Source organism: Solanum tuberosum, unplaced genomic scaffold, assembly GCF_000226075.1.
Source record: "Solanum tuberosum cultivar DM 1-3 516 R44 unplaced genomic scaffold, SolTub_3.0 scf00512, whole genome shotgun sequence".
Lineage (NCBI taxonomy): Eukaryota > Viridiplantae > Streptophyta > Magnoliopsida > Solanales > Solanaceae > Solanum > Solanum tuberosum.
Genome location: NW_006239475.1, coordinates 97,018 through 114,022, shown reverse-complemented (window position 1 = coordinate 114,022; position 17,005 = coordinate 97,018). Strand labels below are relative to the sequence as shown.

The 17,005-nt window shown below is 33.7% G+C and overlaps 2 protein-coding genes across 2 annotated transcripts; both read right to left on the bottom strand.

The window, feature by feature from the left end:
• Positions 1-5,608: 5,608 nt before the first annotated feature.
• On the bottom strand, positions 5,609-7,828 carry LOC102580161 (crocetin glucosyltransferase, chloroplastic-like). The gene is made up of 2 exons (XM_006365401.2): positions 6,627-7,828; positions 5,609-6,199 (listed from the first exon to the last, which is right to left on the bottom strand). The coding sequence occupies exons 1-2, from the start codon at positions 7,725-7,727 to the stop codon at positions 5,843-5,845; spliced, it is 1,458 nt and encodes a 485-aa protein (XP_006365463.2). The 5' UTR covers positions 7,728-7,828; the 3' UTR covers positions 5,609-5,842.
• Positions 7,829-8,885: 1,057 nt separating this feature from the next.
• LOC102579841 (protein transport protein SEC23-like) lies at positions 8,886-16,999 on the bottom strand. Its single transcript, XM_006365400.1, has 12 exons — positions 16,108-16,999; positions 15,838-16,011; positions 14,456-14,617; positions 13,931-14,073; positions 12,015-12,090; positions 11,683-11,855; positions 11,413-11,494; positions 10,818-10,895; positions 10,406-10,567; positions 10,036-10,299; positions 9,719-9,823; positions 8,886-9,598 (listed from the first exon to the last, which is right to left on the bottom strand). The coding sequence occupies exons 1-12, from the start codon at positions 16,891-16,893 to the stop codon at positions 9,449-9,451; spliced, it is 2,355 nt and encodes a 784-aa protein (XP_006365462.1). The 5' UTR covers positions 16,894-16,999; the 3' UTR covers positions 8,886-9,448.
• Between the last annotated feature and the right edge of the window lie 6 nt (positions 17,000-17,005).

Below are 17,005 nucleotides of genomic sequence, written 5' to 3'. Positions count from 1 at the left end.
ATTATTTGTAAACTAAAATATTTTTAGTTTTGTAAAATTATTTTTTACACGTGGTCAATTATGATTCAGCCACGTCATTAATTAAATAATTTTTTAAAAGAATAAAGGCTCAAATATGTCATCAAACTTTGAAAAAAAACTCATCTATGTCATCCGTTAAAATTTGACTCATCTATAAATGAACCTTTTTCTAAACGAAATGACATAAATGAGCCCATAAATAAATCTTTTCTCAAAGTTCGATAGATATTTAAATCTTTTCCAAAATAAAATAAAATTAAGTCCATTGTTTTTTATGAAATGGGAGTAACTTGCCCACGTTTGTGCATTTAAATCCAATTATCGACATTTTGAAAGTACATTCTTCTACTTTTTGTGACTTCAGCACCGACACCCTGTCGACAGTCCAATTGCGGTGGTCTACAATTAATCAAGATCCAACTCTATAGATCTACTTTTTAAAAAAAGACATAATTGCCCCTACAAAATCGTCGTATTTTGACTTTCTATGTCATTTTTGTTTGAGAAAAGGTTCATTTATATCAATATTTGTTAACTGAAATAGCATAAATGAACTAAACTTTTAAATGAATGACTTAAATGAACATTTTTTTCAAAGTTTGATGACATATTTGAGATTTTTTCCCTTTTAAAAAAATATTTAATCAACAACGTGGTTGAATCATAATTGACCACTTGTAAAAAATGGTTTTGCAAAATCGAAACTTTTTCCAGTTAACAAATAATGGCATGGATGAGCCTTTTTTTCAAATGAAAACGGCATAGATGAGTCAATTTTTTAACGGATGACATAGATGAACATTTTCTCAAAGTTTGATGACATATGGGAGCCCCTTCCCTTTTAGAAATTATGTGATGGATATTATTTTTAATACATCAAATTAAATGATGTATATGAAATGAGATCTCTATATGAAATAATCACATCATAATTAATACAAGTATAACTAATAACCAATATTACTAATAATACATCATATTCAACGATGTTCTTATACCCGACTAAACGACTTTTTAAATCCTTAAAACCATGAGAAGATATGTTTCCACTACTCTCTCCATTCCGTATTAATTGTTTACAATATTAAAAATAATTATCTTAAATTACTTGTCATAAATTAATTACTACATTTTTTTTTCATTTTTACTTCCACTTAATTCGTTTTTAAAAGTGCAAACAAATTTATAAAGTTATAAAAAGATTTTGATATTCCTCTCTAATCAAAATTAATCTTGCATGATATTCACCCAATATAAATAATGCATAAAATAGTATGTGACTAATTTCATTTTCTTATTCCATTTTTGGATTTCCCATTTGGTAGGTGATGAACCAACAACAATTTTTTTAATTTTTTTTAAAATTTTGTTAAGGTAAGACATTAATATGTATTTGTTAAAACGTTAATATCTCATACACCAACCGTATTTTACCACCATCCTTTTGAAAAATATTATAAAAATAGTATTTACATTGAAGTCTTCACACACCACAAGAAAACGAAATTATTTTATTATTATTTTTCAAGAAAGTTGGTTGATTTAAAAAATTCAATGCTTTATTCACAACCACTACTACCTACTTTTTCAACTTCTTTTTGTTACCATTCGATATTCGATATCTATATTAGAATCCAATTGAATCTAAATTAGCGTCTGAAAAATTTCATATTAAGGGAGGGAGGATAAAACACTCTCTAACAAAATTAACTTTGTATCTAGGAGCACTCATACTCGAGACATTTGATTAAGGATATATGAAAGAGTACTTAACACTACTTTTTCTAACTTTTCTAATCATGGAGAAACTAGTAACTCTTTACTAAACCAGTTATGTTAATTAATTTGGTTCAAACATGTATTCTCATATATAGGGAATTAAGTTGGTGAGAGAAGAAAATAATATAAAATTAAGATACATATAGGGGAAAATTTTCAAAACAACAATATTTTAGTTTTAAGTGGGACTCCTTAGCAACATTTTCATTATTTATTAAAAATGTCATTATTTTAGTTTGTTAAGGGATTAGTTATGTATTTATTTTATTTTAATTAATTTGAAAGAATACAAATAATTAATAACAGAATAGAGAAAATCATGGAACAAAAAAAATTCAAAAAAGGTTAAAAAGATTTTAAATACAAATTAGTTACGTTTTGAAAAGAGCATAAATAGTCATCTTTCTGTCGAGCGTTTTTTTGCTTTCTTCTTAAGAAGATCAAAAAAAAAAAATTAAAATAATTTAGTTTGTCTTCCGAATCATTCATCTAATAACTTCCAAAGCTTCTTCAAGTCGAATACGGCATATTTTTGAAACATAATTTTTAAAAATTGACGACTATAAATTTGTCGCATCCAGTGAACAATCGAAAAACAATCAGGTATTTTTTATTTTATTTTATTTGTTTGGCTGAGATATTCGTATATGTCGAGTATAAGAGTGTTTTTTTTATTAAATTAGTGAAATCTTTGTATATATTGGGATTTATAGTTTTTTCGGACATTTTGTATCCAAATTATGATGTATAACGAATGATTTTTTTTTTTTTAGTTTAGTAGCTATTTTTTCTATTTGAATGCATACAATAATTTGTATCCCATTAAGTTAATGTAACTAATCGATCATGAACTATATGTTGAATACAACAATATATGAATACAAAAGTGAGATGAAAATACAAAGTGAGATTGAATATAAAGTTGTGAATACAAAAGAAATACTCTCTTCATTTGAAATACAAAGTGACTTTGAAAGGTAAAGTAGGCACATAAAATACAAAACTTGTTGGTATACAATTAGGTTGAATACAAAATAAAAGAGAAATACAAACTTGTTCACATATAAATTGAGATTGAAATACAGAATGAATACCCAATAAAATACAAAATTGTTAGCATACAGTTAGAATGAATACAAATTAAGAAGGAAATACAAACATGTTGGTATACTAATTGAGATTGAAATACAATGTAAAAACAAAAAATGTGAAACTTTTATATAGATAGAATGAATACAGTCAGTCCAATAAGCTGCTCAATTTAAACTATTTTTTTCAGCTATATTCTTCATAACACAAGTTGTAATTCAAACTCTTTTTTCCCGAATAAAGTAAAACTTTTTGTAAGTCATGTTGTATTCTCTTGTCGTAATTCTCACTCTTATATCTCAACATGTTTGATTAAATGTACAATTCATCCAAAAAACTGTTACAACTCAACTAATATATTAGGTCCATATAGACTATTATGGAATCCCAAAGCTACGTTTGAAATATATATTATAAGAACTTATGCCTCAAGTTCTCTCTCAACTCATGTAAAATATTCATGGGTCACTAGCAACAAGTAGCCACAAATACACAGAGCAATAACTTCGTAATATGTAAAATATCATAACTATTTGATGAATATCTAAACAAAATCACATAAAAATTGGAAAATTCGACTGTAAATCCGTAATATATAGAATCGGTGATTTAAACATCAAATCAAAATAGATAATGGAAACTACCTTGCCAATCGAGAAATCTTCTTGAATTAATAAAGAGCTATCGTTTAACAATAGAGAAAATTTCTTGATGAACAATAATTGAGCACCTTGAAGAAAGATAATCTTGAAATGTGGACGGAGGGGAAGAAACGTGAAAGGTGGGGAAGAAACGTGAATGGTGAAGAAGAAGGTTAATGGGTATTGGTTTAATTTTTTTTCTTCTTTTTAAACAGTTATTGGTATATAATTTGGCCCAATATAAGACTCTTTCCATAAATAAAATTAATTTTAAATACTAAAATCTGAATACATATTATTTTATAAAAATATTGTCATTATGCCATTTTAAATAAATATTTTAAAGTGTTGTTATTTTAACTAATTATGTTAGGTATTGTGACTTAATTGCTAATTTTCCCATATAGGGGATATATATATATATATATACTAACTTTTGAGATAGAGTTAAGCCCAAGTTTCATTTTTTAAAACATGTATTACAAATATGTGAAAAAATAATTTGGATGGTTGTTACACATTGTATTGTACTGTTAGTTTAAATATAATATTTGTTTTGATTGTTTTTCAAAATTCTATTGTATTATATAGTGTAATCGCGTTGTTACCTTAATATTTTTTTTCTCATTTTGACTTTACTTATTATTCAATAATTTTAATTTATCATTTACTCAACCTTTTCCATAGTAGTTGTACACTATACTCTACTTCAAATTATGGATGTGTGACATTACTAACACGGAATATAATACAATCTATCCAAATATTATATTCGTTAAAATAATAGAGTACAATACATAACAACCATCCAAACAAAGTATTAAGTATACAATCTATGATGGAAATTCATGAACCAAAAAAAGTAGATCTTCAAAATCATTGAGGATTTATTGTAGTAATGAGAGAGGAAGGGAACTTCCGACTGGAATTCGCCGGAGACGGAGATCGGAGAAGATACGATTTCCAAATTCAACCTTTTTTAAAAAAATCAATTTATGTAAATTTAGGAGAAGGTTGAAATTTATAGCTTCAAATATGCAATTTGTTTTTCTAGCCACTTTTAAAATTTGGCTTATTTCCAAAAAGAATTGCAAATATAATTGATGCACAAGTTATATTCAAGAGAAGAAGTTTCAAATATTTTGAGTCTATAATTCAAGGAGATGAAAAGATTGATGAGAATGTCGCAAATTGTAATGGACAAAGTGGGTGAAATGGAAGCTTGCGTCTGGATTACTATGCGATAACAATGTGTTATTAAGACTTAAAGGTATTTTGTTTTTGCAGAGAAGTGATTAGATCAACATTGTTGTATGGTCGGGCGGTCGTCCGTCGTCCTAAAGTAGTCCCCGCGAAGCTTTCGGGAAGAGGGGTAGTCTTGTGTGTAAGCATAGCATTTCTGGAAATGTTGGTCAGACAAGAGACTTCACGTTCAGAAAATGAATGGAGCGGAGATAAGGATGTTTAGATGGAATGTGGGTATACTAAGAGAGTTATGATTAAGAATGAAGTTATACGAGTTAAAGTGGGAATGGCCTCAGTGGCCGACAAGATGAGAAAAATGAGATTGAGATTGTTCGTGCATGTGAAGAGAAGGTGCACAAATACATGATACATCAGTAAGGTGGTGTGAAAGGTTGATTGTAGTGAGAATTAAAAGAGGCAAAGTTAAGCTAAAAAGGAACTGAATAGGTGATTACTGATTAGACAGGACATCATGTTTTCAGCTTACTAAGTATATGACCCTAAATAAAAGGTATGAAAATCGAAGATTAAAATAGAAGGTTAGTAGATAATCAAATGTTACAGCACTTTACATGGGAAATGCAAGGAGCTAGCGCCGTATCCTTATTAGTAGTATTAGTCAGTTTCTTATTTTTCAATATGGATTAATATATGTTGTTCTATTTATTTTGTACCTTCTTATACACAATTTATTATTAATATTATTTAGATTTTTTATGCATATTTTTAATAGTTATTTGTACATACAGCTCTTAAGATATTAGTACTATTTGGAAAAAGTTAAAATCTAATTTAATATTTATTCATAAACTATCATTTAACATTTAAAATAACTTAACAAAATTACATAAATAGCTTAATAACTTCAACAAATTACCCAATTCTTTATGCACCAAAATTCAGAAATCAATTCAGCCCAAGAACTAGAAATGCCTTACAACCCAAGAAACTCCAAATCTTCATTGGCGTTGTGGGTCTCGGCCAATTCTTCATTGTCTCCGTCTTTTGGGAATTTTTAACAACATATCCAGTATAATTCCACGAGTCGAGTCCGAGGTCGAAATGCCTCACAAACTCTCTAAAAACTCGTTCAAATTATTATGTGAAGAACCTCCCACTTTCACATCTTCCATAGCCAAATCTCTATATTTCTTCACATTCCTTCTGATTTCATTTCCTTTCTCTCCATCTCCCATTAAAACTTCCAAACACCTCTTTAACTCTTCTCTTTTCACAATTCCTCCTTCTTCTTCTACTCTTGCTCTCACTCCGGTTCCCCAAACCTCCTCCACCATCTTGATGTTCGTCATTTGATCGGATAACTGTGGGACTCCAATCAGTGGCACACCAGCTACCGTGCTTTCTAGAGTCGAATTCCATCCACAATGGCTCACGAAACACCCAATTGACTTATGAAAAAGTACCTATAAGAATTACACGATTTTTCTTATTAGTCCGTTCTAGACAAATGGTACACTATTTTAAACATCAAATAGGTTTGAGTTGAACTTCTCATCCTATAAAGGACAACTCGATGCACAAAGTATTACACGTTCACGTAGGGTCTGGAGAGAGAAGGATGCACTCAAAGGTTGTACGATAGACAATCTACCCTAATGTATACATTAAGGATCGTTTCTACAGCTCGAACATGTAACCTATAAATCACACGGAAACAACTTTATTGTTTGCATCAGGACTCCTCTAACTTCTCGTTTTTTGAATTCGAATCGATTTGACATTATAACATATTTTTGAATAAAACTAAATTTTGATTTCATTTTTAAACTTCGTATCAGATCAAACTATTACCATATGAATTCAAAGAGATAGGAAGAATTTAAACATTACCTCCATTTGGGAACACCAAGGAACAATCATCCCTTTTCCATTCAATCCATAAATTTCATCATTCTTCTTCTTGTCATCTTCTTTGCTTGATCTAATTACCCATAAAAATGGCATTTCGCTTTCCATTAAACTCTGCAAAACCTCTTCCTTCTGTTCCTCTTTCACCATTGCTACGCTTCCAAATGCTACATAAACAACCGAACCTTCGGGTTTTGAATCCAGCCACTGGCAATAAGTTTCAGATTTCTCAAACAAATCGCATCCGAAAGACTTGTCTTCGAGTTCATTTCCATTGAGAAAAGCAGAAGGAATCAAAGGTCCAATTGAGCAGATCCCAATTTTATCGAGAATTTTCAAGGATTTCTCTTCTAATTTGTCGAAAGTGTTGATGAGAACACGAGGATTAGGATCGTGTTCGAGGTTTTGTATGTGTTCTCTCATTACAGGGATCATGAAAGAAGAGTAAGGATCATTCTGCAGTAAAAAGGAAGGAATATCATCGCGCGAAAACAGGGGCAATTCTGGTAATTTGATTGGGAACGAGAGCTCAATTTCGCTAGTAGAGCTGTAAACTCCATTGTTATTGATGCTAAACAAATGGTGATAAATCGCAAAAGCAGTAGCAGATTGAATAGCTAGAAAAGCAGACGGCAAGTTAATCTCACGCGCCACCTCTGCAACCCACGCCCAGAGAAATGTGTAGACTAAGCAAGTAACTGGATGACCGTCGCCGGCAAGTTCATCGATAAGTTTTTTGAGATTTTCCGATCCCACGCGCTTTAACTGTTTCAAGTAATCGCCGAAGTCCATTTTAGCTGCGCCGTCGTCGTTGCCATCGGAGATAGACGCGTAGAATAAACCGTCGATGGACGGAAGGTTGTTCAATTTGCGGAATCCATTGACGGTGGTGACGAAGGTGCAGCGAGTTCCGGCGCGTGAGAGGTTTTTAGCGAGCTGGAGAGTGGGATTTATATGGCTTTGGGCAGGAAGAGAAATGATAACGAAATGATGCTGCTTCATTTGACTAATGTTTGAGAAAACAAACACGGCACTATGGATATTTATGGGAAAGAATGGATTTATATAAAGGTGAGTTTTCATCAACAAGCTCGTTTATATTGTCGGCCTCAAGTATGAACAAAGAAGAATGATTATCGAAGCTCAATAGTGAAACAACTTTTCTAGTCATAAAAGTATAATCTTTGTATATCTTATGATCTTCACAGAATTGTTATTGTTGTTGTATATACATAACACTTATATTTACTAATAAATTTCATTTAGATAAATCGACGTATAGTCCATGTCAATTAAGCACATCAAATAATAAAGTATTCATATTAGCAGTATCTTATAGCCGAAGCAGATGGGCAGGAGGCCTGCAAAGGGGTTAGACACTTTCCACTCAATTTTCAAAAATGTTTTTGTGAATGTTTTTAAACATTTATTACATAGATAAGTTATTCTCACTCTTTTTTTTTTAACTATACATGTTAGTGTCAATAAGCCTATAAAATCTTGAGCATGTTCCAATTGAGATTGATGTTAGTGATATACTATATAATTAAAAGTAAATGACATATCTTATATAGTTAATGTATCTACGTAATGAACACTTAAAAACAGGTAAAAACTTCTCTAAAATTTGAATAGAATAAATCTAATACAAAATTCATCATGTATTTAGATATACAATTGAATCATATCGTAATTTGAGTATCTAAATAAAATTAATTAACAAATTTAAGAAACTGTCAATCATATATTCAACGTAAGTTATTGGGTTCCACCTAATAGTTTTATAAGTAAAATTGTTTGTTTAGAGATTAGTGATGATAATAAGACACTAGTTTAAATTTAGATTTTAGAAGAGACAAAAAAAAAAAAGTTAAGATTATTTTTTTTCATCTATTTAAATCATAGTAATAAACAATCGAGATTAGTACTGATAAAAGATAACTAATTCTGGGCAAAATAAACATGATTGGGAAAAATAATAAATAGCTTAACTTTAATCATAAGTATCTTAGGTGTGTTAAACCATAAAATCAAAACTTTTTGCCCTTCAAATAAGTTCATCTTAAATTTTTACCCCTTAGCCGTTGAACTAATGCCTAGTGGGCATAAGTTCTTTAGAAACTGAAGTCATGCAAAGGCATAACTTGTGAGATTTTACGTTACGAAAATATAAACTTATGCCTCACATTTGTTTATTATGAAGGGCATAAATTCAAGACCAAAAAAGAATAGGGGCAAAAGTGCAACACAAGCTTCAAGATACTTAAAATGACACAAAGGAAGCAAAATTGTGGTCTACAGATGTATATGAGATATACCTTAAATTATGAATGAAATTCAAAATAAGCAAATGGTTTCAAAAACTTCCTATCCTACAAACCATAATCCAATAAACTACAACTATGATTCAATACAAAAGCAGACACAAACTCTTTGCCTGGTAATAACTAACAAAAAAAGGAAGTCGCCGACATAAACTATCTTCTCGTTCAACAGCCCGAGGGAGCAAACACGCCATTTGACTTAAAACATACCCCCCCTTCTAATATAACTATAGAGAACAATGAGTCGAGTTACCGTTCATTTTCATAGGATGCAAAAGTACCTCCACATACCTGAAAGAATGTCATATGTAGTCTTAGTTTTCCATATAATATCTGGGTCTGACCTCTCATCTTACGGAGGATAGGAAGAAAATTATGAACTTCCGACAAGAGGCTGGCAGGATAGATGAGGCAAACTCAATGAGATTTTCACATAATTGAGACAAGCATTAACAGTAAAGCTCCATCTTTCTTCTTGGGTCAAGAAGATTGCACAGCTAGCCGCTGAAGATGCTCAAAGAACACTTGAAGGCTCACATCATCTGTAAAGATCACGTCTGATCCAGCTGCCATTTCATTTGCATTATTGTACGTGGCAGATGGATTCAACTTTGCCAAAAGGAATCTTGCCTGTCCAGCATGAGTGAAATGATGTTATCCCCTAATGACGAACTTACAATTGATCCTACTTCTCAATAGGCATGTGAGCGCTCACAAGTCAACAATATTTAAATAGAAATAACCATTTACCTGGGAGCCATGCTGATCACACACTACCAGTCTTGGAACAGGAAACCTCTCACGGATGATTGCTTGGGCCTCATCATGGGGAACTTGCAACAGTTGTGCAAATGCCTGAAAAGAGGAGAAAGGGAAAAAAGAATACATATTTTTGTTTCACAGGCACCTTATGAAAATACATCATGCTAGTACAGCACAAACTCTGCATGCTTGAGGATGAAGAGATTTCCGAGTCTTCCTCTTTCATCATGAAGCAACAGCAGACTCAAGCTACCACAAAAAATTAAAAAGAATATCGCTAGATAAGAGAAAAACGTGAGACATACCTGGTGCTCAGGCTGGTCCTGGTATCCCATGTTTCTCCATTGAGCTATTGTCATTCCATGGAAAATAACTACACTAAAATAAGCATCCAACAAGAGAATGCGATCAGCTGCAATGGATGCCACATCCAACAAAGCAGGGAAAGGCAGTGAATTGAATGAAAATGCTGTTAGCGTTGGCTGAATCATGACAGCAGCATTGCTTATGCCCTCCCGATTGAGCAACATGCGGAAATATGCTGTCTCATCTGGACTATTATTGAACACCTGTGACACACATACTTAAGTGAGAAACGAGAACATGTACATCCATGACATCAATTTGTTATGTTATTGACACTGAGATAAGAAAGAACATCCTGAGCTATATTACTTGTAAGAACTGGGATCGCCGTAAATGAAACATGAATTGAGGAAACAATGAAAAAGAGGGATTCAAAGTGAATGAGCTGGGTTCATCCTTCCGATAATCACCAAACTTGGAGCACAGACGAATGAGATTACGATCTAGCCACCTTGTGGCATCAAAATCTTCCTGAAATCAGTTAGCCAGGATTTATCAAAAAAAAAACAAAAATGAGAAGTGGGAAATTATAAAGTTCAAGCACAAGATGATAAGCGAATGTAATATTTTACCACGATTCATGTTTTAAGGACTAATTCTTCCCTACTTCAAGCATACTCAACTGACCTTGTTACTTCACTATTTACTAAAGCATGACAAGCTTACCCCCTGAGTACCGTAAAATTTTATGCAGAACTAAATAATAGTCTTGAAAAGTTACCTCCATCTCCATTTTGTAAGAAGCTAATCTAGCCACTACAACTGCAGCAGTCTCTTGATCAAATCCTTGCACCAATTCCTGGAAAAAACAGATTTCTTGCAGTGTCAGGATCAACAAACACTCGTATGCTCCCCAAAAAGTTCAAACAATGAGATAAAATTCCTCAACTACTTGAAACAAGAGCAAAATTCAAACGGGACATTCTTGTTCGATGAGGTACCCTTCGCAGGAAACCCTCCTCGGAGGACTTCAAATAAATATAAAAAGATTCTTTCAGCATAACAATTTCATATTGAAATGGGCTGAATAATGTGGTCTCTCTCTATCTCTTAAGTTTCCTTTCTCTGTTTTCTTGTTTGTGGGGCTAGAGGAATTAACCGAATTCTTATTCTTCTTTTGTCCTTTAGGAAAAAACTGCCTCACAAAGCACAACTCAGAAAATTACCAGAAATCAGCAATAAAATTGAAAGACAAGTAACATTACTCTATGCTTGGGGAAAGATACATTTGAGTTTGGAGCTATACAGAAGAGAACAGTAATGGAGTTAATTATGTAACAAATGATACTTCTAACACAAAACTCTTAGTGCCGCACCTCATTACTAACAGCAGCATCAACCCATCTTCTAGTAACGGTGGTGACTCGTAGTTTTGTTTGGCCATCAGGGCTCTGGTAACTGCATTTACATCAAAGCCGGCAAATTTTAGATGTACAGTAACTCTTCTTTTCCTCTATCTAGAGTTGTTCAAGAAGAAAAACAGTGTAACCAATCCAATAACAAAATTTCAGCTTAAAATATTTATTAGAAAAAACAGTAAAGGATAAGAAAGAAATAGAGGTGAATGTTCCTAGAGTTCCAAGTACCTCGTGAGAAACTGTATGTACAATTGCGGATTTATATTGCCTGAAGGGTCTGATTTCTCACTAGATGAAACATCAAAGAAAACAGTTAAGCAAGTGTTTTTGTCGAGACCACACAGCTTCCAAGCTGTAGTATTCCCCTCACCGGTGACCGTGCTGGAAACAGCAGGTCCTTTCTGCATAGCACCAAATGATCAATATCAACTGTCAAAACTGTAACTGAAAGAGTTAACTTTTCTTTTGCAGGGGAATAAGTTCCCAAACTTGAACTTAACTGTGCAACTTTAGGTAAAAATACCCACTACTGATAATATGTAAAAGTTTAGTGAACCAACCTTATCTAAAGATGTGCATGGTCCAATTATCCCTTGAATTTTAATATCCTTGGAGCAGTTGATTTCTAATGTACCACTGAAACAATTTAATGTATCAAAATCATTGAATTAAAAATAAAATAAAATGCAACTGTAGCAGTAGCAGTAGAGTCAGAATTCTACGTTACATCATTATGCAGGCAATATAAATGCTGCAAAAAGTACAACTAATATGAATTCAAATACATACTTCTGTAACACTGCAATTCATGAGAATCACTTGCCTAACAAATGTTCCCAAATTACCATGGTATATCCTTTTTATGTTGAGGATGACTGTGGGGAGAGAAAGCCCTTCAGGGTTTTGTACTTTATCATTGTGGAGAATGCAATGAGAACTTTTTTTTTTTTTTGAAAAGGTAACTTGTATTATAAACACAGGAATACTCAGGACGTATTCCAGTAATACTTACAATCAGAAATACAAAAGTGATGTTGTTTTCCTATGAACTCCTTAAGGACTCTAACATACTAGGGATATCCTCATCTTCATGAGGATATTCATGTTTACACCAAAAATAGAAAAGAGCTAAACAATTCAGCTTCATCTTCTCCATAGAGCAATGAGAACTTTTACGAATTAAAGTAGAAAGAAAAGTCAAGTATACATAGAAAACACCACAAAACGTGTACCAAAACTCTCTCTAAGGCCTAACCAGTATGTCAAGTCCCTTGAGTGTTAACCCAATTAAATCGATCAACTAGAGTGTGAGGACTTCAACTGGTTGTTTTCACGCTGAGCTACTATGAAACTAAAAGATAACAAATAGGGTATGCAATTTTCGAAAATTCAATCCATCAATCAACTACTATCAATCAAAAAATAGTTGAGATATATGAATATCTTCTGCTCTATTGGGGCATATTTCATTCTAACACTAGCATGTAATTTGTCTTTGAATTCAAGAATTCTCTAAATCTTAAGGTTCTCCAAATCTCACAGTTGTCTCTGCCTGGACCCACTATAAGTGCAACACTAACTAAACCTTAATCTCAACTAGTTGGTATTAACTATATGGATCCTTGATTCAATTGTACTCAACTTTTAGCTGCTAAGTCTACATCAAGTCCTGTATTTTGTGATATTACGCTATCTAGCCAAAGGATGAGCAGTCTAGTTACCAGTATAATTTAAAATGTGTAACACCCACAATCTATCTATATTGTAGTGTCAAACCATATCTATTGAGCCTCCCTCCACCCAGTTTCAGTGATTTCTTCTTGTTCCTGATTGTAGCTAGGGATGCATTCCTATAATGACCACCATGTTTCAGGGGAACAACCTTTTTATAGGTAAGAAAGCTGGACATAAAGCTTTCATTCAGCTAACATCAAGCCTTAACTTTATAATTAGGTACCAACACGTTATTTTTTCAATTTTTCCACTAAAATCATTAATAGATATGAACTGCATTTATTACAGAACTGATTATCCTTTTTAAGATTAAGAAATGATGTGTGAGCTGAATTTGATTATGACGACTTCCATCAAGATCGCCAATTTTACTCATAAGAAAGTTGGACATATAGTTTTAGTTTGATAATCAGGTACCATCTTGTCAGTTCCTTTCAATTTTTTCATTGAATTCAACTGTACTAGATATGCACAGCCTCTATAATAAGGCTCATCCTTTTTATTCACAATTACATATATGTTGAGTACTTTAACCCATTCTCTACAGTTATCAACATAAATGTCCCCTCACTGGTATACAACTTGGACCCCAAAAAATAAAAACAACCTCCAGACAAGTATATCTTATATCATAGATGCTTTTAACTTTAGTGCCTCTTGCTAGAAAAAGTCCCGGACATAAAGTTAAAATTGGTTCCACATTCAAAACAACCATAGCAAAATATTATCTCAAGAAGCTTACTTGAAGGACAGCCCAAGAGACTGTTCACCATATTCAAAGATTTGCTTGAAAGAATCTTTGAAAACAGAATGACCAAAGCTTTCAGCTAGAACAACTAATCCTCCTGTTTTTTCAATAGCTACTTTCATCTCAGCAACCCCAACCTGAAACACAAAATTATTAGTACAAAACCAAACATGACATCATCTGCTGCCAATTCACCGGCAGCATTAATCAGTCTAAATTAACATCTAACCTGACATGAATAACACATCGATATGCAAATAAATTAAATGTACACATGATGGAACTCAACACACTAAGAGTCCAAATATAACACACCAAGCATATGATGCTCATATGTTGTAACATTTGTACAGTCAAAATACACGCATGTCATAGCTTTTAAGAATCCAGCATAATTGTAAAAAGATGTCAGGATCAAATGCATGATTAGTAACTAGTGAAACACCATCACCTTCATTTAAATAATTCAATGGCACATAACACACATGTCACCATGCCAAAGCTACTACACAGACAAACCTGATCAAGTGCTGAAGCAAACACATCCAAGACGTGACCTTGACTAACAAGCTGTTTTGCGAGTTCCTCGTAGAAATGGACAGCCTTTTTGAAAAAGGGTGCTGCATCCTTGTGCAGATCCTTATGAGAACGAACTGGTTCTGATATATCTTTCGACACAATCTGCAAAAAAACAAGGAGATTTGTCAAAGAAAAGGAAAAGGCATTGAGATTCATCAGTAGTAAGGATTTTATTTACACGGGCAATTAATGGTGGTAGAGACAAAAAAAGGAAACAATTGGTTTTTCTTCATTAAGGATCTAATTAAGTGTCAGTCTCATGAAGATGCGGGTAACTGTATTCCTGACTCAAATATGTTTCAACAATATGGTTTTTAGCCTCAAAATTTAGGCCAGCATCAGAGTGGCTGAGTCTTTCATGAACCTTGGGAGAAGGTAAAAAGAGCAGCGAGCGACCATTTTTTTTAATAACTATGGTGTTGGAGCCATCTTGAGCACCTCGACTAATTCCACGGGGTAGTTGCTACCTCCCATCAGCACAAGCACCAAATAACTCTATCCACCAAAGTTTGGATAGATGGGAAGAAACCACCTACTGTTTTTTTTTTTGACTCTGCTAAGAATTGAACCTTAGACCTCATGGTTGTCAATCCACTTCATTGACTACAGTAATGATAACACAAAATAAGCTACAAGGTTATTTAAGGGAAGTGAATTCCGAGAGTTATCAATACTTTCCGAGAATCTACAAGTGTATCACGACATTTATATGCAATTTAAAAAAAAAAAAAGTTTGCCTAGTGTATTTACCTTGATTAAAACTATGAATGGTTTTGGTGGGGACTTGGGAGGAAAAAATTTCATTAAAAATGCTTTACAAATTTCACCATGAGAAAAAAACATTTCCGATATCTTGCAGTGTTTGGTAAGGCAAAAATGTGGATACATTAATTGTGCAAAGTAACTGCTGAGAGTGATGATAGTGTTCTAGTGATATTTTGAGTATTTCAGGTCGATAATTATGCTAAGTGTTAATTGAAGCAAGTAAGAAGGAGTAGAAGTTAGGATATTTGTGAAGGAAAGTGGCTTTCTCCAAAAGCAAGAGAAGTTCATTTTTCCATTTTGATTAAAAGTATTGTTCTTCCAGAAATTATTCCCCACAACTCAAAGTAGCTAACACTCGTTGTAGTACCCCATACACACCATAAATAGACATTCAAACCATAATTAGACGTATGCAGCCATGAAAATCTCAACCTTATCATAAGCCTCACCTCAAACAAACAGAACCTTTTATTCCTTGGGTTGGGGAGACAGGTAATTTTTGGGAGTGTGATGTGACAAGCAAAAAAAAAAAAGTGAAAACAGATAGTAAGGCTCACCGTCCCAGGTCCCTCTGTGCATGGACCGCCCACTAAGGCCATGATCCGAGCACCAGTACCAGCCACACAAGCTCCAAGCAATCCAGCTGCTACACTCAAAGCAACACCAGTGCAACGTAACGCTCTATTACCCTGTGGGACTGGCCATTGATCCGTGCTCAATTCATCTAACAACTACAAAAACATGCACGAAAAACAAGTCAACACAAAAATTACTAAGCTAAATTGCTACATCAATCAAAAAGATAATTATTATCAACTGAAACCGACAGAATTCAAGGTATATTCACACTCCGAAGCAGGCAATAAGAATCTAGTAACACCAAGATTAGGAACCCCGATCTGTCCACCACCCTTCTGCATCCCGGGGCCACCACCAGTCCGTCTTCCACCCGCACTACCAAGCCCCAATTGATCCAAAACTTGATCTTTCGACAATTCCTTCGATCCCCGGAAAACATACACCTTGGACATATCTGAAAACCCCAACTCATGCACCTGAACCTGCGTCCCAAACGATATAAACCCCACCATAGCATTATCCGGCAACATATCAATCGCCCTTTTCAACGCCGATTTCGCAAACTCCAACTCCTCTTCCAACATACAAGTATCCAAAACAAACAAATAAATCGGTGAAACAGAAGATTCCGGTAAAGGGTTTTGTGGGTTAGGATTAAAACTCTGTGGGTTTTGAGAAGGGAGCGTATATTGAATCGTAGTGAATTGAGGGTAAAGCTCTCCAGGTACATTAGTTTCAGAAATACCGGAATAATGTTGAGGGAAATGGTTACGCTGGAAACAAAAAGGGCAGATCCAGATTAAGGCTTGGAAATCTACACGAGCAAAAGGGTTGAGAACAGCGGTACAGGTTTTACATCGGAGAGGTACATAAGGAAGTGTAGGAAGATCAGTATGAGGACGGATCAGATGGATCGATGAAGCAATTGGGATAACGCACTTGCTAGCTTCAACTTTCGTCCTAGGCCATGCATTCCATGTCATACGAACTCCATCGATCCCTTCAGCGTCAGGTTGTGCCATCTCTGTCGCCATTGATCCAACAAAAACCGAAAAAGCTCTTCCCTTTAACGATTTCCGGTTGAAATTCTGGATACCCAGATACAGAAAGTGAAATTGGCGCGACCCCAAAAGGGAGGAAGGAAGG